Source organism: Terrapene carolina, unplaced genomic scaffold, assembly GCF_002925995.2.
Source record: "Terrapene carolina triunguis isolate 2854851 unplaced genomic scaffold, T_m_triunguis-2.0 Scaffold130, whole genome shotgun sequence".
Taxonomy (NCBI): domain Eukaryota; kingdom Metazoa; phylum Chordata; order Testudines; family Emydidae; genus Terrapene; species Terrapene triunguis.
In genome coordinates, this window is record NW_020664481.1 from 39,177,717 (window position 1) to 39,205,696 (window position 27,980).

The window sequence follows — 27,980 nt, forward strand, 5'->3', positions numbered from 1 at the left end:
GAGTATGAATTGCTTGCAAAAAGGTTATTTAAAGTAAATCTATTTCTTCAGGATATTATAAAACAGAGCAGCTGTAATACCCTCAATTCTCCCAGTCGAGCCACTTGACTTTTAGCGGTATTATAGATATCTATTTTTACACTGCTTTGGGTATATCTGACAATATAAGTATCACAAATGCCACATTTCTTTCCTTTTGAGGTTGAAAGGCTCTGTGAATCTTGTGCTAATATGTTTATAAAAATACTGGAACTCAAATTATTATAGCTATTAAGTTCTGGTTATTATTGAACATGTTCTAGAGCACCATCTTCTGGTAGACAGGCCATATTGCACGCGATCAACTACATTTAACTGCTAGACAAAACTATTTAAAATATTTTTGACTAACACTACTCTGCAAGCTTGCAGATCATTTTTCATTCTAAAGCCGCATTCAACAATGTTTAAAGTGTTTTACATTCTTCTTATTCTTTTAATATTTCAGTGCAGATGCAGCTAAGCACCAAGCTATATAACTCAGGACAACACCTCGAAAACACCAATGACTGGTGCCCTTAAGCTTAAACCAGCAGACAAAGTATCCCCAAGGATTTCACTAGTCTATTTCACTATTTACATATAAAACAAACATTAGCAAGTGTTTCTCATTTAAGAACATAAGAATGGCCATACTGAGTCAGACCAAAGGTCAATCCAGCCCAGTATCCAGTCTACCGACAGTGACCAATGCCAGGAGTCCCAGAGGGAGTGAACCTAACAGGTAATGATCAAGTGATCTCTCTCCTGCCATCCATCTCCACCCTCTGTCATATAGTTTTGCATCCCACAATCCCCAGGGAGTTTAAATAGTAAAATTACTTACTAAAACAATTTGTTTCCTAAGATTTTGGATGGCTGCAACACCAGGTCTGTGTTATTCATAATTATTTACAAACATAGGACATATTTTCAAACATAATCAGCTGGCTTCAGACCAGACACTTCATTTGCACATACACAAACCTCACATTTACTAATTCAAATCAGTTAATTATGCACCTGACAAATTAATTTAAATGTGGGGCTAAATCAGAGGCCTTGTCTGAAGGCCACTCATTGCAGAGATCTGGGGGGGAAAAGGACATTTACATCTATAGGACTACAGTTTATCTTTTAATGATAAAAAGAAAGTCATGAAAGGAATACTCCAAAACTTTATCCAGTTAGGAAATCCTAATGCTCTTACAGTATCTGAGCCAAAACACAGTCATTACATAGGTGTCAATCCACTGTGATTTTCCTCTTGTTTTAAAATGTCAGTTTACAGTTGGTGCAAGATACACCGTTGACTGAAGTCTTTACTTTATACCCACCCAACAAATATAGCAGGCCAGTAGCAGTGTTTGCTTGGGCAATATCAGCAAGCTATGTGCTTCGCCCATGACCTGAGGGATCTTTTCTAGAAGTGAAAGGGGACTCCATCTCTGTTGAGATTCCTACTTTCAATCATGATGATGGTATTTTCTTCTAAACAATTATAACTCTACCAATTAAATCTTTATGTTCAATGCAAGTAATAATGCATTAAGTAAAAACATTTCTCAGTCTCTCTAATACATTAATGAAATAATACACAGGTAATAATGACAAATAATATAACAACTTACATTCACATAGCATTGTTTGTTCCATAATACATACACTGGGATCCCTTCATCCAGTACTGAAATGTAGTCACCTAGGGGGAGAAACAGTAACACAGCAAAATTACAAAACTATGATATATAGTACAGGAAGGGAGGAACAATGTTACCAATAGGAACATCAATGGACCTTAGGAAGGAAGAAGATACTTACCGTGGCTTGGAATTTGCTCAGGGCGTTGGAGCCCCTAACTTATGAAATGTTTAGTGGGAACTTCCCTCACTACAGTTGGTCAAGGAACTTGTTTTATAGCTAATTACAAAGATCGCTCCATCAGCAGCACAGCACTCCCAGCATGATGTTGAGCCATGGCTCATTGATTAAGAGTATGTCTTGACTGGAGCTGGAGGTGTAATTACCCCTGATAGGTTTGATCAAGCTACAGTGCTAAAAAATAGCAGTGCAAGCAGCAGGATGGGCTAGCTGCCACGAGTAGGATACCATCTGAAACCCTAGGTAAGTACTTGTGGGGGACTAGCCTCTCCTGCCATTTGCATTTCTGCAGCAACATTTCTATTTTTCGTGCACTAGCTCAGAGCTAGTACAGGTACAGTATTGTCTATTGGAGCTGGAAATTACAGCTCCAAGGTAGATGTACCCTAAGAGAGAAGACAGTCACCTACTCTATCACTATTGCTTTCTGAAGATATCATTTTCCCTATGCTCTCCTCAGTCATGACCACCAGCCTTCTTCAAGGCCCTCTCTTACTTTTGTTGCCCAGTCTTCTGCCAGTCTAACCAGCCTCCAGCCTCTCTTCCTTCAATTCTTTCCTTAAAACACCTTTCTCCCAGAAGGCTGAGCTATCTTATACATCCATCCTTCCTCAAAGAAGGGTCACTACAACAAAGTCAGGCACTAAACTGCCCATTTCACCACTCTACCACTTCACTGCTAGGTACATGCCATTCCCTCTACCGTATGCCAATCTGCTTAGATTGTAGGCTCTTTGGACAAGGACATCTTCTCAGCTGTCCATACAGACCCTAATACATTGCTGATGTTATATGAATGATAAATAACAGTGTTACTGACTCTTGCAGTATTTCTTGTTTTTCTTAAAGCACCAGGTCCTGAAATCAAAGGATTACATAAGAATCGCAGTGCCATTAAAAAAACAACTAAGTACCCATCTCTCAAAGTTGCAGAGCAAAGCTTGAAAATGTAAACCAGTGTGTACCCAAAAGGTTCAACTCACTCCCCTCCCCTGCAACCCCCCCAAAAAAAAGCAAAGAAAAAGAACCCCGAGTTTAAAATTAAAAACAAAACAAAACATGATTTTAAGTCAGTCTTATGATTTTGTGGCCTGACTCATATTTGAATGCTTGAGATAGGCAATACTGACAGTGTCATTATACTGCTGACAGAGTCTAAATCTGCTTAGCCTACAGGATCCAAGAAGTGGTTGGCAATAGGCCTTACTGTAAGGATCACAATTTGAAATTGTAAATTAGATGCTACTTGGCTGCTGTGAAAGTCAATAGGCATTGACCAGGAGTTCATTTATGTCTCTGGATGGCTCATAATTGTCACAGAACAAAATTAAGGTATCAGATGGAACTACTACAAGCAGTAAATTAGTAACACCAGTTTCAAAGCTGATTTTTCAGGAACCAGGCCAGTGAATTGTTGTCAGTTGCCCAACTTAGGCTTTCTCCTGGCTGAAGGGGACAGGAAAAAAGTCTCATTTTGACAGTTCAGTGGAGGAGTTGGTTAGTCTGCCACAAAATATTTTGAGAACCAAGTAGTTGCTTGAGTGCAGGGTTGGGAAGGGAAAGAGAGTCCACAAGAATCTCTTCCCACAAAACAGTCCACAGAACAAAGGAGCGTGAGCTTCCATTTTAATTTCATGCTAGTTTCCATTACCCAGTTTAGTAAGGATGTTTGAGGTGGAAGCAAATGCATATGTTCATATTTAATTATGGTAAATACTTCTCTGTACTTGTACACTGCTTTTAATTCCAGCACCCCAAATAGACAATTAGGCTTCTGAACATGCCCATAAAGTAACAAGCATTAAGTACTAACCCTCTTTTACAGCCTCTTTGTGGCTACTTTCCAAGGTAACTACACTAGGTAAAATGGCATCAATGTAATAAATAACCATAGCAAGTTGCACCAACACAAGAACTGCTTTACATCAGTACAATTAGCAGTTTGCACTGGTGTAACCACACTGAAGCAATTATACTGCTGCAAACGTCTCTAATGGAGACAAGGCCTTACTTAGCATCATACAGTAACTCAAGTGAGAAACTGTGAAAGAATTTAAATCTCTTGACTCCGCCTTTTGTGTTTTAACTATTAGGCCTAATCTTCTCGAGTATATTTTCTTACTTTTTAAAAACACCTGTACAAAAAAAGAGTTTAACAACTGAAATTGTCATAGCTGAAAATGGGAAATTTCAGAAATTCTTTGTTCAGTTTTCTGTTAATTTTAAAAAAATCTACAGCTGTCAGCAGCAAGATAAAGTTTAGGTGAAAAAAAATCCTACTGTAATGTGGTGATGCTAGCCAAATTAAGGCGATCCACACTTCCATCATTCTGAAATTTAGACTTTCATTTGCTCTCAGAGCCAGTTTGCATATTTAGTGGTTCATCAAGTATTGCTGAACTTAATAAAGGACCCAAGAGAATAGCCAGCACTAAATGAACAGCACATCTTGAAGTCACCTATTTCTATAGAAACTGCCTGTTTAAAGGCAGTATTTTTATAACTCCCTTTTAAATATTTTTTTAAAAGAAAGAAAAGTCTCAGAACTTGTTTAGTTACCCAAGTATTGATTACCTAAACAAAAAAGAGCTCAACTCCTAAAAAAATTGTTTTTTTTTTTTTTTTTTTTTTTTTGAATGAGCAGTGTTATATTTTAGGCTAGATTTCAAGTTGTAAATCAGACAGTGATGCATTGGTTACATGGAAACTTCACTCAGCAAATACAAGATTTTAACTGAATTGTTCACATATAAGTTTTCACATCTAATAATTTAGTTAAATGAGGGTATACAATACTTCTAAGTAGTACAGAAAAATCACACATTCACAGACAGGTAAAATATTTACCACATACACAAATGCCGGGCTCTTAACGCCGACGATTCAAAGTTTAGGGCCAAATACTACCACATTTTAGCTCCGTACTGCAGATTTCTGGAATCTGATTTTATCGTGGTTTATTCAAGGGATAGAACAAGCTGGCAAAGCCGGTGGCAATGTGCAACACCAAGGGGAGTGTTCCCCACAAACTTTGGGAAACTGCTGTAATATAAAATACAGCATTTCAGTACTGTACAACAACAGATAGAACACCTAAGTGTTTGGGACCAGTGACCAAAAAGCATAGAATGAGGGTTTGGGTTCCCCTCCCCTGCATTTTCTTGTCTCCCTCCAGCCTTCCAATTTGTGACACTGATGCCTTTGAACGTTCCTTGACAATGGAACAAAATGAATAGTGGTGATAAGAAGTCCCTCAAGAAAGTAAATCTAATTGTTAGAGCAGAGAATTGAGAGTCATGATCCCAAGGTTCCATTCTCCAATCTGCAAGAAAATCCTGTTGCAAAGTTGCTTATGTTGTTTAGAGGAAAATCTTAGCCATTTGGTTCATACCAAATTCAAATTCCAAGAGATGAAAAGCAATCCTCAACATGAGTAAACTTGATATTAGAAAGTTAATCAAAACTGTAGCTTTCCCTGATAGATACAAATGGTGGGTATTTCTCTAAGGTCTTGCATACCAGTCATTGCTAGCAAGCAAATATGAGACAAGGTTACAGCATCTTGGACACACGCTGTTAGCCTAGATGGCATGAGGTTCTGATTGTGGCATGACAGCAAAGCTCTACTATATAGATCACAAGCAGTAGTAATGAAGCCATAAAGTTTCTTTTAAAACACATACACAAACCTTGTAAAGAAAAAGTGCATTTGCCTTAATTTTCTGGAAGTACTGAACAGTTGAGTAAAGGAAGATTTACATCTGAACACGTATTCATGACAGTCTATAGATTCTTTTTAAGAAGGGCCGCAAAGACACATTATCCAAACTCTTGTACTTGAATTCCCCATGCACACAGAAAGCTACAGAAGTAAAATATCAAGAACATTAGTCCTCTGTCAAAATTTCTTTTCTCTTTTCAAATTGATGCTACTTTGGCATGATTAAAAACACTTTTGGATCATGTCTTCATTTTCAACTTGTCATCAAGTCCTGTCCTGCCCTGCCCTGTCAACAAAAGAAAAAGACTAAGCATCTAGACCTGGAATTTCATATTTGGATATCTGAATTGCAAAACCAGTCTTATATCAAAATTACAGTACGAAAGACGACTAAATATGGAATTGGGGAATCCTGTACTTTTTGTCTTGTTGGCATCTATATTGTTTGCTTTGTTTACAGTTGAAAAAGTAGCTTATGTAGATGCCACAGCCCAGACACTCTACCAGGAATCTGAACGTTAAGTAGGGTTATTTCTGTACTGCACATCATAATCAACAGATTCTGCTGAGAATTTCATTTAAAATTCTGTTGATGTGCAAGCCATAATAATAGAACTCATTTGGTCAATTTTATTGGCTCTGTAGGGCTAACACTAGTCATACTAAAGCAAGCAGTGTTGGTTCAATACAATTGGTGGTCTTCCATTTTGAAAATAACTTTGGTAAAATAGTAGTAATCCTGCAAAATCTTCACCTCAAGTTGAAATATGTTGCAGACATATTGCAAACTTTGGGCACTACGAAAATGAACAAAAATTTAATACTTTAAAAATATTGTTCCAAAACGTACACATTTACCACACAGTAATTTTTCAAATACCAAACTGAACTACAGAACTTCTTGTTAGAAAGAAATCCATAACAGTAGTTTTAGTGTAATCTAACGAACCACATGAAGACCAGTGCCAGCCCTTTCCAAAGCCATTAAGTAGCAATATTCATTGGAGATTACAACCTGGAAAAAGGTGGTTTAAATGCTCACATTGAATAGGCCAATAATTGATTGGAAAAAAAGTTTTATTAAAAAAAATTCCCCTTCTACCTCAAACAAATTAATTTTTAAGTTCTGTACTATGAGATTATGTTTCAAAAATGAAGATAGTACAGTATTAATTTCTGAAGACTGTATACATTGTAAAATATCCCAGAATTCCACACAAACTTGGACTGTGCAAACAGATATAGCAAGTATTTCAGATGTCGTTTATTTGGTCCATGAGATGTACAGTATAGTAATAGTATTGGAGTTTTACAAAACAGCAAATATAAATAACCTGAAACTGTAACAATACACAAAATTTGCTTCTTACATTGACATACCAGGCAGTACGTGCTGAAAAACTTGAGTAAATTAACATTGTTTTACAGTAATGTACACAGTGCCAGCTGATGTTTAAGATCAGAGAGTTTAAACATAGCACTTCTTATTTCTGTTTTTAAAGAATCTGCTATCTCAAATTAGTTGAGGGTGTGAAAAATGGTTAGATCTAGGCTAAAAATATTTTTTGTCTAGCGAAAATAAAAATCTAATATTTATAAATCTGGGTTTCAAATGATGACCCTTTACTAAACAAGAGTAGTTTTTTGTCCTAATGAATTATATCTAAACGTATTTACATAAAAATAACATGCTTTGTTTTCATGACTGTTTAAGCAAATACTTATGTTTAAGTATTTATAAACTAAGTTTCTACTACATTTAATATAGGATATTGGAAAACTTCTAAGATTCTATTGAAATGAGTGCTTTATCATCAAGAGGAATGGACACAAATTCTGTAAGCCAGTGGTGTGATTCTCCCTGGGAACAAAGGCCATAAAAATAGTCTAGTTCTGGACATTTAACACACCCCAAAGTAATATCTTATTGTATTACATTATCTATATCGTTCTATCGTTGGGTATTTGCACTCAGTCTAGTGCTATTATGTCATCTTGCTCTTCTGTCTGGTCTGTACGCATTCTCTTTGTACTGACATGCTCTCTATCTTCTAGTTTTCTCTTGCGGTTTTTATTTTCCATATCATCATCAGTATTGCTCGAAGGACCTTCATCATCAGAGTCAACAATCAATACATCATCTTGATCTGGAGCTAAAAAAAAATAATCAATTGGTATACTCTAAAAACTGACTATTTCATTTAGCACAAAAATAGAAAAATGCTTTCAATGCAAAAAATGCACTGATTGTTTTTTGATAAGCCATTCCCACCCTCGAACGTCCAATACTTTTTTGTTGGGATAAGGGTTAATTGGCAAAATCTTTGTGCACATGCAAAGTCAGTATGAAATGCACATATGCCCTATGTGCAGGTGTTTTAAGTCCAGAATAATTACACACTTGAGTCCCAGTCCATCTTCAACTTTTACTCTTAGTGAATAACTAGAACTTCTATTAACAGTCATATTCCATAAGAGTGAAAAAGAACCAGGAATAGAGAAAAAGAATAGACGGGAAGCTGTGTTAACAAAGGGCTAAAAGATGACAATGGAAGATGTAAAGAGAACAGAAAGGATACATTAGAAAAGTAGATTTACCTTTTAAGAACCCTGTTTTCTATATGAATATACTGTAGAAACTTTTTTCGAAGGTTTTATAAAAATTGTGTCTATCTAAATTTGAAATAATTCTGACCATACTCTAATGCTTATTCTCAATTTAGAAAAAGTAATAAATTAAGTGGCATGGGAAAGTGATCACTTTTTTGCATATATATTTTGGGTGGAACCACGAAAAACTATAAAACAGAATACACGTATAATAATGTCTACACAAAACAAGCTTTCAGTTTCATATAATCTGTGCTTCTGTGCTACCTCTGAGTGCATAGTAGGAAGTTTCAAATATCTTAACTCAAATTTTAGCGTCCCATATCCATTTGAGTTATTTCTTAAACTATTTAGGATACCTTCAGACAGACAGACATTCTAAAACTGCAGGAGAAGGTATGGATATTTTTCTGGTTAGCAAATACTGCTTTCACCGCACTTTGCTTTAAGTGCCTCCTTTTTCCCAGTGTGTCCTAGTGCCCAGAACACTGGACTTGGTTTTATACCCAGCCCTGGTACTGTCCTACTGGCTGACACATCCCTCCCAGTGCCTCAGTTCCCCCATCTGTAAAATGGGGATAATACAACTGCTTTGAGATCTGCTGATGAAAATTTAAAAATTTAATAAAATTTAAGAGCTAGATATTATTAGTGTGTGTGTATATCTATCTATATAATTGATTTTTTTGGTCAAACTACCACCAGCATCAACCAGTTCAAAAGCTGCAACACAGGAAGTATTTGCTTTGTGTGGGTTCATAAAAATAATTTTATTTATTCACCAACATACAGTATGACGACATGATGAGTCTATTTTACACAATCATTGCAAATGACACTCTAGTCCTTTAACTGCTCTATGCCTGCAAAATCCTTTGCCGTTAAACAACATCTTCCTTATAAGAAAAACTATTCAAGTAGTTCAGATTTTAAAAAGTTTACATTTAAGATAAAATATTAACATTTTAATGATAATCTCAAAGGTTCATTTTTTACTATTTATATGTTATATACACATAAGATGCCTTCATAATAGGTATCTTGGTCCCCACTGCCATTTCACATTAGAAACACTGACTTAGCTTTAAGTCATCATGTAAAGGACACTTATTTTATGTTTTAATTGTAGTGCACAATCAAACAGGTAGGTTTCTAGAAAAAGGAGCTTTTAATTCAATCGCATAAGTATTCTTTACCTGTTGAAGTTGATGGCTGTGCTCCATCATCACTACCATTGGTAATGTTCTTAGAAATTGGTTCTGATGGTTTGGGGCCAACTTTTTCAGGACCATCTCCAACAACTTCAAATTCTACATCTTTTTCAAGATCTTCACTGTGGAAAAACCCATAAACTTTTAATCAAACATGTAAGCATCCACACTGATCTTTTCATAAACAAAACCACATATCTGACTCCACTACTAAGAGAGCAACATGTAATTATCACAATGATAATAAACAGAAAAGCTGTTCAAGCTCCCTCCTGACTGACATGCTTTTTGTATTCACATACACACCTTGCTTCAATGGCCTGTCTGAGAATGCCTCTTCAAATAACACCACCACTGAGGGAAATAGTCATTTGAACTTTTTTTCCTCTCAGTTTCCTTCAATTTAAATGCCCATTTTCTGTGTTCATCACAAATGCTGAGTGAATGAATCTATTTTATAAGAATGTAAATAATTTACTCAGCTTCCCCAGCACATAATTATGTTTACCTTAGTTCTAGAAGCATTCTATACAGGTAAAAAAACAGGCCAAGATTTTCAACTGACTACTGAGTTTGAGCACCAAACATGCAACCCCTTATTCTGATCACAGGTAGTTAAGTAGTCAAGCAATCTTCTATTTAGTTAGTAGTTTTTGATATGATAGTCCAGAAAGCTATACCTCTTTTCTCCTTTGAGATCCACCAACTGTACTTATTTTGCAAATACACTACATTCTTGTTTGTGTATCATAAAACTGTTTAATTAAACTAAGATCTCTCCAAGTTCCTTTTCTTGCAGTAAAATTGTCAATTATTTCAATCCAACAGTAAGACAAATGTTCCCAAAGTCTTCATATGTTTTTAGTCATTTAATGTTTTAAACTTGTGTGTTTAAAATTCTCCTTAGAACAATTCTATAGAATATATATTATATATAAGAAAACAAATGTTCCAAAATCCTTACCTGTGAAGCACATTGATTAACAGCGTATAGTCCTGCAGGAAATCATCTGCTTGTAGCCGAGTGCCATTCCGAATTCCAAATTCTGATAACTTCCTGTGGTTATTTGCTACGAAAATAGTGAAATATTTTACAGAATTTATTTTTACAAAAATTATGGTAAGAACTAGAATTAGTACTAGTACTTCAATGAATAGGAGTCTGCTTTTTAAAACAAGTAATTCACTGTAAGAAAACGAGACTGGTAAGGTACATTTGTTTTCTTTAAATAAAATGTTTCCTACATTATAAAATAATTCAAAAAGGTACAAATATACATTCAAGTTTTATAGGTAGAGTTTAAAGCATAAAGCCAGAAGATTCAGAGTCTTCTTATTCATTTTCACCCCATTTTTATATACACACTGTAACCCTTATGATCTTTCCACTACCTTGGCAAAACAGAAGAATAAAGGAACTGAAAAACATTTTGATTCCATTTCCTGATTGCTCTGCATCCAACTTAACCCTTAATATCTTTTAATATATTTGTGCACAACTTCTGGGGAGGTTTTTGTTTTATACACAGGATTACTAATAAAAAGGTTCAAACAACACTATACTAAGCCATCTGGACTTAATGCCGTTTCAAACGAACCAGAACGCTAGCATGGACATACCTTCTGTTTCTCCCTCCTCTGAAGATATGAGAATAGTCCCTTTTCCATCATCTATCTGTACATCTGGTGCTACCATAGCAAATTTTTCTTTCACTATCTGAAAGGATAAAAATGACAAATATCGAACACACTATTTTAAGATCAATAATTTCTTCTTCTTGAGGCATTTGCATTTAAAGCCTATTAAAAATATATCTTATTCATTTGATCAAATTAAATTCCTCCACCATAACTGGAATCTCAAGACCCAGTCAATACAAAAAACGTCTACAGTATGTAACTGGGGCCCTCTCTTTTAGGTTTTTTTAAAATCTAATTTTAAGATACTCAGCAAGAGACAGGATGTTATAATGGATTTTATTACTTTCACTGAAAATTTACAAAATTCAAACATTCCTATACAATGACAGTATTGTATAAGCAGCTCTTTGCGGTAGGATTTAACAAGTCAGTTTTAATAATCTGAGGTATTACTAGCAATACAGTTAGGGAATTTAATTTCATTTTCTATTTAACAAAATTAATCTCTGAAACTGACATTTGTCTTTAGACTTCCCTTACAGATTTTAAAATGCAAATTAAAAAGTATATTTAATTAGTTTGTTCCCCTTTCTCCTCTTAGTACCATAATTGCTAACCTCAACATACCTTAATAAAAAAGGTTAAAATATCAACAAAATTTTGTAGTACAATAAGGGTACTTAACCTCAGATTTAAATTAAAAAAAAATGCGAAGGCTAAGTAAAAAATGACATTTAAGGTTTCAGAGTCTTTACCTTATCCTGTAATGTCAACACAGTAACCTTGTGTACATTAAGTTTCACTGTCACTTCTGGTTTACTTGCACACACATAGCAATTGGGATTTGGAGGATCCAAGGAACAAGGAACAAGTAGCTTCTTTCTTGGGTTTGGTTGTTTGTTTAGAAAAATCTTTGAGGAAGAAGAGGGCAAAAAATTAGGGTCAAATATATAATGAATAACTTAAAAACAAAAGCAAAAATGTTATCTCACTTACCGTTCTACAATGCTCTATTTTTCCTGATAAAATCTTCAAACCCTCCAACACTATCAAACCAGCTATCACTGCATTAGTTGTAGCTATGGCAGGGATTATATTTCCAGCAATTAATAAAAAAAAAAAAAAAAAAAAAGCAGAAATAGATTTTTTTTCCAGTGCATGAACCTTTAAAAGAGTGCTAGAGAAAAATACTTCATTTAATGAAGTCATTATTAATTTTATTCTTACACTTGATATCAAATCTGCTCTTCATATTCATACTGAAAATGTGCATCCTGAGGTTTGCAGCAGAAGTAACAAAATCCATTGCAGATGGGTCATCCTGCCAACAAGTTTAACAAAACATTGTAGAATACATTTTAAATTGGAAGAAATGTTTGCAAAAGTCTATTACCATAAATACAGACAATTTGAGAGATCTTATACAATACTCAGTAATTCAAATTGGTGCATTTCTTCTTTCAGATAGTATTATGTTTCAACTTTTAGGCAGTGTGGTACTTTAAACAAATATAAATACTAAGTATTTTCATTTTGTAAATGTATTTACATAATGCTTTAAATGTTCAAAGCAAGTTCTAGACACTAATCCTCACAGCATCCCTGAAAGTAGGTGAATGTCTTATCTCCAATAACAGATAGGAAAACTGAAAAAGGACAGGTGAGGTGACTTGTGCAGGGCTACAAAGCAGGTCAGCAACAGAGCCAGGATTAGAATTCAGAACCTCCTAATTTCCAAATCTGTGACCATTCTTCTATCACACTGGCATCCAATGAAAAAATAAAAGTATCTTTCTCCTTCACGTCAAAGCCAAACCATGGAGTTCAGGATTCTACTTTTATCAAACAACTGCCAATATGGAAAGACCCTAAAATACAGCATAAAAGCATTTTCCTGTATTTGGTGTTGGATGTTTTCAACTATGAAGAAAAACAGTCTTGAACTTATGGCATTTAAGTGAAGATCCTGATGGTATGCTGATGCATAGTAGCTTGCAGGATTAGCGCTTTAGTGGGATTTTTAAAAAAAATGTATTAATAATATTAAGACTTTATATTATCTATTACTAATTTGACATCTTAACTGTTTTGTCTTTTTAAATCTGTGTTTATATTTTATTGTATGTTGTGTAGTTGTAGCCATGTCAGACCCATGATATTAGAGAGACAAGGTGACTGAAGTCATATCTTTTATTTTGTCTTTTTGTATTATATTGACATTATTGGATTCACTGATAATTCAGTTTGAAATTTGACACTTCTTATATGTTGTTTCTATAAACAATTCTTTGTTCCAACCACATTTTTTTCAGAAATGGCAGTACAACAATCCAGATCTTTTACTATACAAGTGTACTGCAGAAAGACTATTGTTCGGCTATGCCAAAAAGAGGACATGAGACACTGGATGCGGTTTAATTAGGCTGTAATTTTATTCCTAAATGTCTGGAAGTACCTGGCAGAAAAAATTGTACAGTGCAGGTTATTCCAAAATCAAGTACATATACCTGGGGGGTACAGGGCTGCTGTCCACATTCCCACTTTACCCATCCTGGCCCATGGCCAACCCACTGCTAGGATCTTGCCTCCTCCTTCTGAATAGGGAGTGGGGGGCTATAAAAGAGCAATGGATTTACTCCCTGCTGTACCAGTCACAAGAGTCCTGAACCCCTGCCCCTGTTTCCGCACCTTTAAGGAGTACCTCCTTTAAGTCCCTTACCAATTTTATCTAATCACTGCATCCCTTCCCTATGGAGTACTTGCATGAGCCCCAAGCTTACACGAGTTGCAACATCACAGCCTAATCCCTGCTAACTTTTTTTGCCCCCAACCAGCTTTGGTGAAGGCAAAAAAATAAATATATCCCCCTTGTCTAGGCCAATCTGCGTGGACATAAATAGTCCCTCCTTTCTTCTGGTCACCTGGGGAGGATGGTTAACATTCCCACACTGACCTGACATGAAGCTGCCCCTGGCCTTTTCTGATAAGCCAGACAATGGCCCCCACTGCTTAAAGTGTGGTGAGGTCATTTTAAAAAGAAACTCTCCGTTGTTCATTTCTACTCAGATAGCCACAGCTCACAAACAAGATCACATTATTTCTGATGTTCAGACAATGGCCAGATCAACTCTTCTGTTCCTCACTTTTCTTTAACAAAGTTTCATAATATATCAGATGTCTATGGTTAGAGTTTTGCACTAGCTTTACACAGTAATTGGCTCCATCCTTACACCTCTGTGTAAGGGCCTATATTGGAGAGGAATTAAATGGATATGACTAATAAATTCAGTATCTTCCATTGTTGTTTCAAGCGCTGTTGTAGCCGTGTTGGTCCCAGGATATGAGAGAGACAAGGTGGGTGAGGTAATATCTTTTACTGAATCAACTTCTGTTGGTAGACTGGACAAGCTTGGTAGAAGCTTGAAAGCTTGTCCCTTACACCAACAGAAGTTGGTCCAATAAAAGGTATTACCATATCTCTCTTCTGACTAACAAAGTAAAATTATTTTAAAAGCCACAACTAGAAGTGGCAAAACTGCTCCACACTGCTCTAGCAGATGTGTCAACTTTTAAAAGTACAGTAACTCCTCACTTAACCTTGTAGTTATGTTCCTGAAAAATGCGACTTTAAGCGAAACCATGTTAAGCAAATCCAATTTCCCCATAAGAATTAATATAAATGAGTGAGTTAGGTTCCAGGGAAATTTTTTTCACCAGACAAAAGACTATATTATATACATATATACACATACACAGTAGAAGTTTTAAACAATTTAATATTGGTACACAGTGATGATGATTGTGAAGCTTGGTTGAGGTGGAGGAATCAGAGGGTGGGATATTTCCCTTAGTGCTAAATGATGAACTAGCAATTAGCTGAGCCCTCAAGGGTTAACTTTCTCACTCTACAAGGCAGCAGGAATGGAGGGAGGGGGTATGTGTGAGAGAGAGATATGCGCATTTCCCCTTTTAAGTACACTGCCTTGTTAATTAGATCAGCTTGCTGAGACCAGATGCTGCAAGCTCCCTCCTTCCTGAGCCCTGGTGTGTCCCCCCAGCTCTATGGAAGATGGGGTAAGTGGGGTGCAGGAGCAGGGGAAGGGGGACACCCTGACATTAGCCTCCCTCTTCCTTCCCTCCCCCCCCCCCCTCACAGCAAGCAGGAGTCTTGGGGAGCAGCTCCAAGGCAGAGGGCAGGAGCAGCACATGGCAGTGGGGAGAGGGCAGCTGCAATTGCTAGCCTGCTGGGTGGCTGCAGCACTGGGAACTTAGAGGAGGGGGAGCTGATAGAGGAGCTGATAGGGGAGCTGCCAGTCCACCCTGGTTACAAGCCCCCAACAGCTAGCTGCAACGGGCTGCTCTTCCTGCAAGCAGTAGACAAAGCAGGCAGCTGCCAAAGATGTTAGAAGGGACCACTGTGCAACTTTAAACAAGCATGTTCCCTAATCGATCAGCAAAACAAAACAACATTAACCGGGACGACTTTAAGTGAGGAGTTACTGTAATTATTTTACTTCCAAATATTTGATCCTTCTGCTTAATGTGTGACCATGGGTAAATCCATTGCTCTTTTATATCTGCCTCCCCATTCAGGAGGGAGGGGGCAAGGTCCTAGCAGCGGGTTGGCTGTGGACCAGGATGGGTAAAGTGGACAGCAGCCCTGCACTCCCCCAAATATACGTACTTTATTATGGAATTACCTGCACTTTACAATTTTATCTGCCAGACTGTTTTAACTATTGTTGTACATATCTGTTAAAGGCTAAGTACAAACAGGCATTCACATGAATAGCCAGATCTATTTTTTGTTCCTAGAAGTACTGCTCTACAATCAAACTAAGCCTTTAATAATTGATTAGCATGTTTACTTAGCATATGACCAGTTCTTATACATCTTCTGAACTAACCTTATCCCATATAAGCTCAGCTCCATCACCTTTTTCAGCTAGGTGAACTCTCAGAGTTTCAACACTCTTTGAAAACAGACGTGCATAGCTCTTGACATCTAGAACCTGTTGGTCTTTCAGGCCTAAAGAGGAGTCATTCTGTTGATCAGACATGTTTTTCTCTTCAAAATGAAAGAAAAAAAAGTTAAGATTACAAATATTTAGGAATTTCATAGAAGTCTTCTTAAAGATGTCAGATTTGCCAATTTTAGTAAAATTGTACTCCATTTAGAAAACATGCAATTACAAACCACAAACTAGAGTGATTGAAATAGTTTATAACAAATCTGCACTTACTTCTGCATTTTCAAAAGCTAAATTGTAGTATATTCATATCAGTAAGACTGCTGAAAACGCAAAATTGCTGTAACTAATACAAACACAGAAGGGAGTCCAAAGACAATCTCAGTATGAGACATTTTTATTGTCAAGAATGAAGTATAGTTTAAACAACACTTGATTGTTAAAGTTGAGGATATATCAGTGTATTCTATGAGGCTTCACCTGAAGACGTGACATACAGTTTTTTAAAATGAGAACTACAGAATTGTGTACTTAAAACCTGAAATAGCAAATGCAAGTCAAATTTAGAAAGGCATTTTCATTCTCCATAGAAACAGCAAATCTTCAAAGAATTAAATAAAGTCAAAATCAATATTTTTAAATAGTTACAATGATATGTGAAGTGCATACAGTTTTATATGGTTGAATTCTTAAGTATACCATACAAGAACAAAAAAAAAATGAAAGGAAAAAAAAAAAGGGAAAAAAGATTACCTTGATTCTGTACTTCAATCCAGTCCAATGGTACAGGAGGTTTCCTTTTTTTCCACAGTTTATCCATTGTCAACAGATATCTAATATCATCTTTGAAAAGCTACATAACAATATGAAAAATGAAAAGCAAAGTAAAGATATGTACCTTGTTTTACTTCATTTTTAAATCTACTTTAAGATTAAGAGTTTGTGTTTCTCTACCGGAGAGCACTTTCAGCCACAGTGATTACAATTATATAACAATTCCCCTCCCTTCAAGAAGGCACAAAGGGGAAATAGATATTGAAAAGTTACTCCTAAAACATTAACTATTTTATGTAAAATAGAAATAAGCTGTGCTTAGCACCCAAAATATTTTATCATCCATGAAGTGCCAAGGGAATAGTGATACCACACAAACACACACTGAAGTAGTCATTGCAAGTATGGGCACGTGTGCTGAAGGGCATTTTTACCTATATGTCAACTTAAATAGTTGTCTAATTCTAAGGACCATGGTAACAGCCTGCACTGCTTAACATCACAGTCCTTATGCCTGTTCCTAACTTCTGTCCACTAGGTACAACCGTTTGGGGAGGGACTCTAAAACAGCATCTACATCCCTGTTCCTGGGACTGGTTGCACCCAGAGCACAAAGGAGAACCTTCCCATAAGCAGGCGCCAGTCTGAGTATGTCGGAGGGGCTCCCACAGAGCTCAAAAATATTTTTTGAATTTTTCCTCTTTAAAAATAACTAAATCAGCTGTAAATTTAACTACCATTTAGTCATTACTCTGGTGGAACAGAGGCAGCTGGTAACTGTCCCTCCACTGGAGCACAGGGAAAAGAGTATACGTGGTAGAACCACAATGCTACACCAAGAACTACTGTCAGGGTATGTCTTCACTACCAACATTAAAGCGCTGCCACGGCAGCGCTTTAACGTGGCTGTGTAGTCGCCGCTGTAAAAAAACCCACCCTCACAAGGGAAGTAGCTCCCAGTGCTGGTGCACTGTCTACACTGCCACTTTACAGCGCTGAAACTCGCATCACTCAGGTGGGTGTTTTTTCACATCCCTGAGTGAGACAGTTTCAGCGCTGTAAAGTGGCAGTGTAGACAAGGCCTCAGTATCATATCATGATTATTATTTTTCTTAAATAATCAGATTTGACTGCTAACTTAAAGCATCCAAGTTGAAAAATTTCACTTAAGTTTATAATATGCACACGCTTCAAACAAAAATACATATTGGGAGCAAAACTACTACCTTAGTGAAAAGTTTAACTGGATCATATCCAGTTGATTTAGCCCATTCCTTAGTTGAAACACGTTTAATATCACCATCTTCATTAGATGCTCTTGCTCTGGCTTCTGCTTCTGTTGGCTCCCCTATAAAATAAAAGGTTGATTATGTTTTTGAATTTAAAAAAAGCAAGTTGTGACCCAAAATATTTTTCATCGTGGATAAACTAAAGCTATCCAGGGAATAGAACTGAACATTCACCTGTCTTTGAAGTATTCAGAGGTTTTTTCCCTCTGCAATCCGTTGGCCTATCAGAGAATCCAAAAGGAGAAGGGAAAGTAGACAGTTCTCAGGATTGTCTCTTAATAGACTAATATTAATTGAATATCATACAACTAGCTGTAAAACTGAATAGGACATTTTTATTAACACAACTGATATACAATGAAGTGACTGATTTATGTCACTCACAGGCAGCTTCAGGATCAGCTCTGTCAGGGGATACTTCCTGATCAGCATCTTCTTCACCAAACAACTGACTATGTATTTAAAAAACAAAACACAAGATTATCATAAGATAATTGTTAAGTAAGTAGTTACTTATTTATACCTGTTTTTTTAAAGCCTGTCATAAAAAATTAGTGATAGATGCTTTAATTATCCCAGTCTATTCTACTTGACCATCACAGCTGTGTTAAATCTAGTATTTATATTGTGAGAAGCCACCACAGCAGGGGTAGGCAAACTACGGCCCACAAGCCATTTTAAGCCAGCCCATGAGCTCCAGCTGGAGAGCAGGGTTGGGGGCCGCACCATGAGGCTCCCAGAAGCCGTGGCATGGCCCCTGTCCAGCTCCTATGAGAGCTGCAGGGGCGGTGCCTGCAGACAGGGCAGCGTGCAGCTGCCTGGCCACACCTCTGCACAAGAGCCGGAGAAGGGACATGCCGCTGCTTCTGGGAGCCGCTTGAGGTAAGCCTGAACCCCTGAGCCTCTCCCCACTCCCCAACCTCCTGCCCCAGCTCTGATCCCCCTCCCGCCCTCGGTCTCAACCCAGAGCACTCTCCTACACCCCAAACTACTCATCCCCAGCCCCACCCAGAGCCCAACCCCTCCCCCCCTGCCCTAGCCGGGAGCCTCCGCCCGCACCCTGAACTAATTTCTGGCCCCATCCCAGAGCCTTCACCCCCTCCCGCACCCCAACCCCAATTATGTGAGCATTCATGGCACACCATACAATTTCTATTCCCAGATGTGGCCCTTGGGCCAAAAAGTTTGCCCACCCCTGCGCCACAGGATAATTTCTCAGAGCTTCTAGAGCATGGAAGTGTGATGTATATACCAAATTTATCTGGACCCCAAAAATGATGCACAAAATATTCTGAGAGGGGAGCATACTTTGATAAGAGAACAGACTAATAAAAAGTCAGCCATACACAGCGTGACAGTCGGTACCCCATATTCATTCCTTTTTCAAAACTATGACAAATTTTGCACAAAGTATGTCTCATGAGGTATCATTTGAAAACTCATAATTTGCTGATCATTATTGTCCAAGTACAATGTGTGTGCCAACATTGTATATAAAGTTATAAGATTCTACTGAATGATGTTACTAAGACATTTTCCAAAACTGGGGAAGCAGTCACAAACCAATTCCTCAGAGACAAAAGGCAAACTGACGCCTCAGCCAGGTGTCAACAAAATCAAATAGACCATCACCTGGTTAAATGGCCATTCTTTGGCAGGAAAAAGGGTGAGAGTGAGAAATTTACATGTTGGTAAAGGAACAACTGGAGGTTCCTGTCCCCTCAGACTCTCTCTCTCCTGAATCTCAGCTGGAGATGATTCTCAAAGAGGAGGAAAAGGATAAGAATGAGGAACAGATGCCCCAAGTTGTTCCTTTCTCTCTCCCCACAGCAACCACAACACCTGAGGAATAAAAAAACAGCTTTGGACTGAGGGGGGAATCCTGTCTGAAAGGAATTCTGCTAGTAAGACTGCCAGAACATGTGGTGAGAGACACCTTTTGCTTTGAATTCACTTACCTTAAGTTAGGTATTAGTTCCGTTTTTACCTTTTATTTCTTTGTAAACAATTCTGACTTTTATGCCTCATTACTTGTAGTTACTTAAAATGTTTATTTCTATAATTAATAAACTTGTTTTATTATTTTATCTAAACCAGTATGTTTGAAGTGTTCAGGAAACTTCATTTGGGATAACAAGATTTGTGCATTTCATTTTCTATTAATGAAATGATGGACTTTATATGAGCTTGTGTTGTCCAGGAGAGGGCACACTTCTGGGGAAAGTCTGGAACTGGGAAATTGCTGGTGTTGCTCTGAAGTGTAATTCAAGAGCGGCTGGCCATAGCACTCATACAATATAGCTGGGAGTAATTTACATGCAGACCAGGAGTGATTGCTCTCACAGGGAAGCAGGGTAAAAGGCACCCAGGCTGGAGAATTGAGGGGACACAGCTGTTAAACAATTCAGATTGTACCCTGGGTAATGTCACACACAGTTATAGGGCAAGAAAACAAAATGCCCATAGTCTGCACATCTATAGAGCTGATATAAAGTGAAGAATGGAATTCCAAATGGAAAGTTCTTACAAACATGGACTGAGACATTAACTAGTCCCATCCTGCAGTAGAGCTATTTATCTTTCCCATGAACAGAAAAATTCCAGAATAAAAAAGTTCATCTCATGGCAATTTTGTTTTAAGGCTGCATGACCTAACCTCTTGAAGGAACACCAAGACCTATGACTGGGAACTTATATTTGAAACAAAAGGCAAGAAACTATCAAAAATCACCTCTATCTCTTTATTCTGGCTCAACAGGAAGCTAGACTCATCTATCATGTAATGCAGTTTATAATTGAAAACAAACTAAGGCACAGAAGGAGTTAGTATTCGTGGCCTTTCAAATGTCTGTCGAGAGGGTACTGCCTTTAATACATTTCCCTCAAAGCTTATGATCTTTACTGCTATCAACCAGTCAACATGAAAGGAAGAGAAAACTTTTGTAATAATAAATCTCCAGCTCAGAAATGTAGTCCCGAGGTCATACTGAGATCTTGCAGGTAACATCTAATCTTAAATTATGTTCTTTTCAGCAAGACAACACAAAGCTAAATGGCACCGTTGTTTCCTAAATGGAAACAAAATGAGCTGTAAAGCCAAGTTTCTCTTAAATTACCTCATTTATATAACTCCAACAATACTGTGTCTATCCCTTTTATTTCTACTGAAGTAAGCGGATGCCTCTAAAAAGGCAGCAAATTTCTTCAATCAATGAAGTAATTATGGTAGCAAATATGCCTTGGCTTCCCACAAAACACGATTTATAATGAAGCAATAGGCAAACACACCTCCAATCAACTCTCATCAATGTGCCTGAAAATTTTTTTTGCCAGTTTCTCTTTGTGATACTAGAATATCAGTCTGTTTTTAGAGTTTGTTCTATCATTACGTGAAACAGATTGGGCAAGTTATCAGTAGGTTTTCAGTGCATTCCTCAAAAGTGGTAGAAGTTTGGAAAAGAAAAAAGGATGCTGTAAAGTAATTTTTAATTTGCCTATTTTAATTTTTTTGTTGCTGGAGATACATTTAGAAATTAGAAAACAGTGTGCAGTGTGATAGCTATTTTCTTAAAATATGTTTACTTACTTGAACAAATACTTTGCCCACACAATGCAGTGGATAGGTTCTGATGGAGTGTTGCGAATTGTGCAGCCTGGAAAAGTCTTCTGAGTTGGTTTAGGATGACATTCATAACACTCTGTCACTCCCTATAGATTCAGGCAAAGATAACTATTTCCGTAAGTCACACTGTGATAGCTATTGTTATGGTATTCATCATTAAAAAAATGACAATGTTAGCAATATCTCAATAAACATAAAGGACATTATCCAGCCTATGTTGTCCGAAAGAATCAATGAATCAAACAACAACAAAACGTTATACCAACTAACCTTTTTGATAACTGTTACTTGTCCAAGGTAGCCTGCAGTTCCACTTTCTATAAGAGGAACATCAGCAGCCAGACACATCCTGTTCACATGGTTACGTGCAGCTGGAAGAGAAAGCATTCAGGATTAATTTTAATATTAACTAAAAAAGAATGTTTGACTTTGGAAAGGCTGGAGACCAGCCTTCTGCATAATATATATCTGCATCTACCCCATTTCATTATACACACCACCATGCCTCTCTCATAACACCAATCTTTCAGTTAGTACAATACATTAACAGCTGTTTTTAATATAGAAACCTCCAACTAAAATGTAGTTATGTATACACATCAAGGGGACCTTCCTACCATGGGGGACACACTTTTAATTCTTAGCACTTACTATATACACCACTGTTCATTTTCAAAGTCCAAACTGTACAAACATGAAGGATACGTTAAAGCCGCCCTAGTGAAGTAGGTAAGCAGTAGCCTCATTTTGCAGGTGGCGAAACAGAGACAGAGCCTGAGTGACTTACCTGAGGCTGCAAAGAGCATTAATGTCAGAATTGACATCAGATTTCCGTAATTTTTAGCTTCTACACTTCTATGTGCAGGTCACATTTATTTCATCTCAGAAATAAAGCCATAAAAAAGTAGAAACCTCACCTCTGTTATCCAAAGCATTCATAACCAATGTAAACTGCCGGAAGAATTCTACATTATAGTCAGGGCTGTAGAAAAGAAAAAATATTAAAACCAGCTTACTAAATGGCTTTTGGTTATTATGGCACAGCAGAAATTCTACACACAAACAATGTAAGCAGAAATGATATCCATGTGATAAATTGCACAGACATAAGCTAAGTTTACCACTCACCTTTAACTACTTCACCTGTCCTCTGCCCAATTTAAAGTCTCATATTCCTCAACCCTGCAAGGCTAGGAATGGGAACATTATACTACTGAAAAGGAGCTATTCCAAGCTTCCCTACTGGACTTAGAAGCCCAAAACAGTGGACTTTAAAAATATGACTTTTTTATTTAAAAATGCTATTAGTTATAAGTTATTTTGGAAGGTTTTTTTTTTTTTCTAAATTTAGTTTTAATTTCTCTCCGAGATATGGTATTATTACTCAAAGTTCTTAAACACACAGAAACTTTTAGAAATGTTTAGAATAATATACATAGAATATAATAGAATAATATACATACAAACACAATATATGCACAAACAAAATACATAACCACCAACTGTTAAAAATAAAGAACTACTTTTACTGAACAGCATTATTTATTACCTCTCCTATTATTACTGACATTTAGTCTATAAAACTGTCTGGTGGAAAATGTCCTTTGTAGTTACACTTAAAAAAAAAAAAAAAATCACACCCATGATCCAAAGCAGGGTGAAAATTCTCCTTTTTAGTTCTGGAGTTGTAGTTAACTCACCAATAGTATTTCCAGAACTGTGCAAATTTCTGCCAATATTGACCATTATAATTCACACAAAAATCTTTTCAGCCACACTGGGGAAGAATGCACTACATATCCCCAAAGTCCCCATTTAATAGCTATGAAAAAACTTGTAAACAGAAAGCACGATGTGCATATAAATTCCACTGGAAAAAAGGGGGGGAAATGTTAATGTCTGGTAGTGAAAGAGGCAAATTTAATATGCAAAGAATTTTTCCAAATGCTGAAGCGTTTTACAACTAATAAAGGGAAAGCAAAACAAAAAGTTGAACTATAAAAATGTATTTGACTGCATCTTTTAATTCGCATTTTAACTTTCTAAACCAAATACTGTAGCGATGTTGATTTAGCAAATGTTATAACATTAACTGTTAACCTGTTTATAACGTTTGTAACCCAATTAGAAAAAAATTCCATTTTTTTTTTTAAAGGCAGGGGAAAGGGGCTGATGGGAGAAGAGAAGTATATTCTGGAAAATACATTTAATGGATTTAAAAATTTTAGGAATGAAGAAAAAGGGTGAAGCTAATAAAGATTTAAATGCCTGTGTGTCAACAATTAACATTAACACAACGTAAAACGTGGTATTGAAAGAACTGGAAAAACACAAATGAAACGATTAGAATTACTCCAGCTTATGGAAAGATGTATTTTGTACTGTATTGATCTAGTACATTAAAGACGTTAACTGTTAACTAGATTTTTAAATATGTTAACTGTTGACACACAGAGTTAGGGTCAAATTATGATTTTAAGAGTGTTTCACATGTATAAGAGTAGAATATGCAAATGTGTTAATCTCCACGCATGTTAAAGTGTCTTCTGGTTTTTAAGAACTCAACGTACTTTTAAAAAATATTCAAATTACATATTTATCCATTTAGTACATGAGGCCCAAGCAGAATTCAATGTTCTAGAACAGTGTTTCTCAATGACCTGTCTGTGGACTGGTGTCGGTCTGACACAGTGTAGGAAGGCAGAAAGCTGGTCCCTGGTATCAAAAAGGCTGAGTAACACTGTTCTAGAAAACTTCCACAACGGTTGAAAAAAGGAGAAATTGGATACAAACATTTGAATAAATATCATTAAAAGAAAATTCATAAGTTCATGCCCAAACTCAAGTCACTCAGTTTGCTGTAGCCTCATATTTATAGCTAATTTTTCAATATTTAGTAATTTTATAAAATCTCCTCCTTAAAACTGCATGTTTTATACATATCCATACATACATATACATACATATGAATGAAATTCCCAATAATAAGAGTATTTAAATAAAATTTAAGACAAACATACTTCATGATACTGTCATGATAAGCTATAATATTAGCTTCTGGGTAAAACTGTAACACGCTTTCCTTGGCAACCTGGAAAAGAACAAACAATTGGTAGTCCAATATTTCTTCCTTACATTCAAGATCCAACAAATCTGCAACATTATGCATTAATACTGGGGTTTAATTTTTTAAAATGAAGAAATACTGTATCAACTAATACTTACTCCATCAATTATTTTAGAAAGCAGAAAAGAATATTACAAGCTATATATGAATCATACATTTTCAACATTGATTCAGTATGTACAATAACTATTTTAATATTACATTCATAACATGAAAGATGTTTATTATTTTCATTAGAAAAAGGTAAGTTTTTTCAAAATTTTCTCCTTACCTGTGCTTTTGACCTCCCAACATGTTTCTTTTGAAACAAAAACTGCCTGTTTAGGTTGCTGACATCAATAGTATCCAGATCAATCTATAAGTACATAAGAGGCAGCCGTTTCACATTTACAAACTAAACAGATCAAAAGCAGAGTATGTAACATTAAAATAGAGTAGTTCTTCATGCTATCTTCAGAGAGCACAATTTTCAGATCCACTGTAGTTTATCAAGTGAAGTGCAGAAGTGAAAGTTCTTAAATCAATATTAACTCAGTCACATTTCAGGTATGCAGTAGCTTCTATTTCTCTTTTTCCAGATGAATGTGTATCTTAGTATATTTCAGTTTACATCGTGACACAGTAGCCTTCACTACAGTCTAATACAGGGATTACGCAAACTAGTTCTGCATATCAAAAACTGATCACATTTGAACTGTTTTGAAAAACTGAGTTAGATGAAAATGCTGACCATAACTTAGCAATCAGTGTAGAGGACTAATCATGTTCAGCACTGTCACCTAACTTGATCGATCAAAATTATGTTCAACAATAAAATTTTGTTAGACAAACCTGCTGACATCAATGCCTACTCATGCCATGAGGCAGATTAAAAATATATGCCACAAAATATCCAAGATGTGCAACATGCCCAAATTGACACTGTCCTAATTCCTAAGAACCCTTACATTTCATTTTACTGATATTGGACAAAAATAATTTTTGAAAAATAACAAAAGTATTTTGCACAATTATAGCTTTGCTCTCATTCTCGTCTATTCCTCAGCCCCTTTCTCCACAGTCAAATTTTGATAACACTCTCAAACTGCTGTTGAAAAGAGAGAGAGAGAGAGAGAGAGAGAGAAAGAAGAGTAAAGGGAACAAAACTAAGGACCTGATCAAATCCCTACTTATGCTAGAGTTGGACAGGGTCCTAAAACAGGCGCACAAGCAAAATACTAAACATGCCAGTGGAAAATTTACCTGGCTTATAAACCTTGATTTTCCAAGGCAGCCACAGCAATCTTTGGAACAAAAGTACTTGATATTTTTTAACAAGAGTCCAGTAATAACAAAGTGAGGAAAACACAAAAAATGCCTCACAATGAAGAAAAATGTTCATCTTTTTCTCTTTGCTAGGTTTGGTTCACTGGCACAATATTAATGTTGACTCCACCCGGAACATATTGAAATAAATGGGACTGCTTGTGGAATAACATACTAATGGCTGAACATGGCCATGGGTCTGGAAACCAGTTGCCAAGTGTCAAAACGTGATTTCAGATAAAAGTTCCTAATTTGGTTTGTTAAGCACGTTTGGACATGAACAAAACTTCTCAGAACTAAACTTAAAATCTGTGTTTTCCACACATTTTCAAACTTTGTTTATGGCCAAATGCAGACAGGTCAAAACAGTGATGGATATAAGACAGGTGCCTAACATACCTGCTAAATTTATAATTTGCCTTTTTAAAAAAGTTTCTTCACAACTGCATTACATGATAGTAATGAATTAAGAGCTGAAAACCAGGTTTATTTGGAGACATTAATTTTCTGACCAAAATTCTAATATTCTTTTTTTTTTTTTGCCTCTTCTTCTATACTCCTGTTTAGAGATTAGCATCAGGAAACAAAAGTGAAAGCAACAGCCTGAAGAAAGTATCAGAATTGGACTTTCAAGACTGACAGTTTTACAACTCAGTATCTAAAAATACAATTTCACCACCCACATATTTCGCTTTTAGTGTCACCCAGCAGACTACAACAGCAGTCTGTTCAAGATATTAACATCTCTACTAAGAGACAGCAAGCATTAAGCAAAAATTAACACCGACGTTTTGCTAAGATTTTAAGGGGGCAGCTGAAAAGCGGCAAACACGATATGCTATTTCCCACATGAGTTGCTGTCTACTAGCTTTCGGAGAAGTGACGCTTCTACTTCGCATGTGACTGTACAATCCCTGTGGGGGAAAGACAGACAGCGGTGCCTTCCCATGCAGATGTTATTAGTGAATTCTCAGAGAACACATCTGAATTCCTGGAGAGCGAGAGATCTCACTCTAGTCTTCAGTATTTTCTGGACAGCCAATTCCTACAGCACGCAAAGCGCGCACCATCGTTACACTGGGTTTGATACTGGGGGTCCCCGGGCTTGGAACTTTATTTATTTTCTGTCAGGGTTTCTTTTCACACAAGCGGTAAGTACTCCCCATCCGCCCAACGCAGGCCATCCCCCGTCAGCCCTGCCAAGCCAGCTCCCACCTCTCCCACCCACTGTAACCTCTTCTCCCTCCAGCCCCGGAGGCCCATGCGCAGGGGGCCCTGCGGGACGGTGCAGCCCCTCCCTAGTGCCTGCAGCTTTGGCGGGTCGGAGCAGTTTGAAAACACACAATGAGGGGGGAGGGGAGCACGGCGCACACTCCGCCGGCGGCCCCGGGAGCTGCTGCTGCCCGCCCCCCGCGACCTGCTTCCACCCCCGCAAAGCGGGCCGGGCTCGGCTCCCTCCGACCCGCTCTCCTCAAGCCCGTATCCGCTCCCCGGCCCCGGTCCCCTCTCCCCGCCCGGCGGTCGCTCCGGCCCCGGGCCGCACCACGTCGATGTTGTTGAAGCCGGTGAGCACCAAATCTTTGAGCAGCTCGCAGCCGATGCCGCCGGCTCCCACCACCAGCAGCCGAGCCCCGGACACGGCCTCCGCCAGCTCCCTGCGCAGGGCTCCCGACACCGGCACGGACATGGCGAGGGGGAGGCAGCGCGCGGGCGGGCAGCGATTCCGCGCGTCTCTCCTCAGCGCCGGGCCGCGCTCGGGACAACGACGAGCCGCAGCCCACACTGAAGCAGCCTCCGCTGCCTGTAACTGT

The 27,980-nt window shown here is 37.4% G+C and overlaps 1 protein-coding gene across 1 annotated transcript; it reads right to left on the reverse strand.

Annotated features, from left to right (window-relative positions):
- Positions 1-6,721: 6,721 nt before the first annotated feature.
- On the reverse strand, positions 6,722-27,946 carry UBA2 (ubiquitin like modifier activating enzyme 2). The gene is made up of 17 exons (XM_026652618.2): positions 27,713-27,946; positions 25,136-25,219; positions 24,758-24,828; positions 22,655-22,719; positions 22,008-22,108; positions 21,702-21,823; positions 18,500-18,567; positions 18,053-18,174; positions 16,806-16,905; positions 15,990-16,150; positions 12,308-12,403; positions 12,079-12,189; positions 11,838-11,993; positions 11,062-11,158; positions 10,406-10,511; positions 9,427-9,563; positions 6,722-7,773 (listed from the first exon to the last, which is right to left on the reverse strand). The coding sequence occupies exons 1-17, from the start codon at positions 27,854-27,856 to the stop codon at positions 7,592-7,594; spliced, it is 1,923 nt and encodes a 640-aa protein (XP_026508403.1). The 5' UTR covers positions 27,857-27,946; the 3' UTR covers positions 6,722-7,591.
- Between the last annotated feature and the right edge of the window lie 34 nt (positions 27,947-27,980).

What these genes read in the sequence shown, in the direction of transcription:
- UBA2 (XM_026652618.2), bottom strand. Translation starts at nt 27,856, where the DNA reads ATGTCCGTGCCGGTGTCGGGAGCCCTGCGCAGGGAGCTGGCGGAGGCC. An exon ending in GCTTCAACAACATCGACGTG is followed by an intron (nt 25,220 to 27,712) that starts GTGCGGCCCGGG and finishes ATGTACTTATAG; the next exon opens with ATTGATCTGGATACTATTGA. An exon ending in TTAATCAATGTGCTTCACAG is followed by an intron (nt 9,564 to 10,405) that starts GTAAGGATTTTG and finishes GTTTTTCCACAG; the next exon opens with TGAAGATCTTGAAAAAGATG.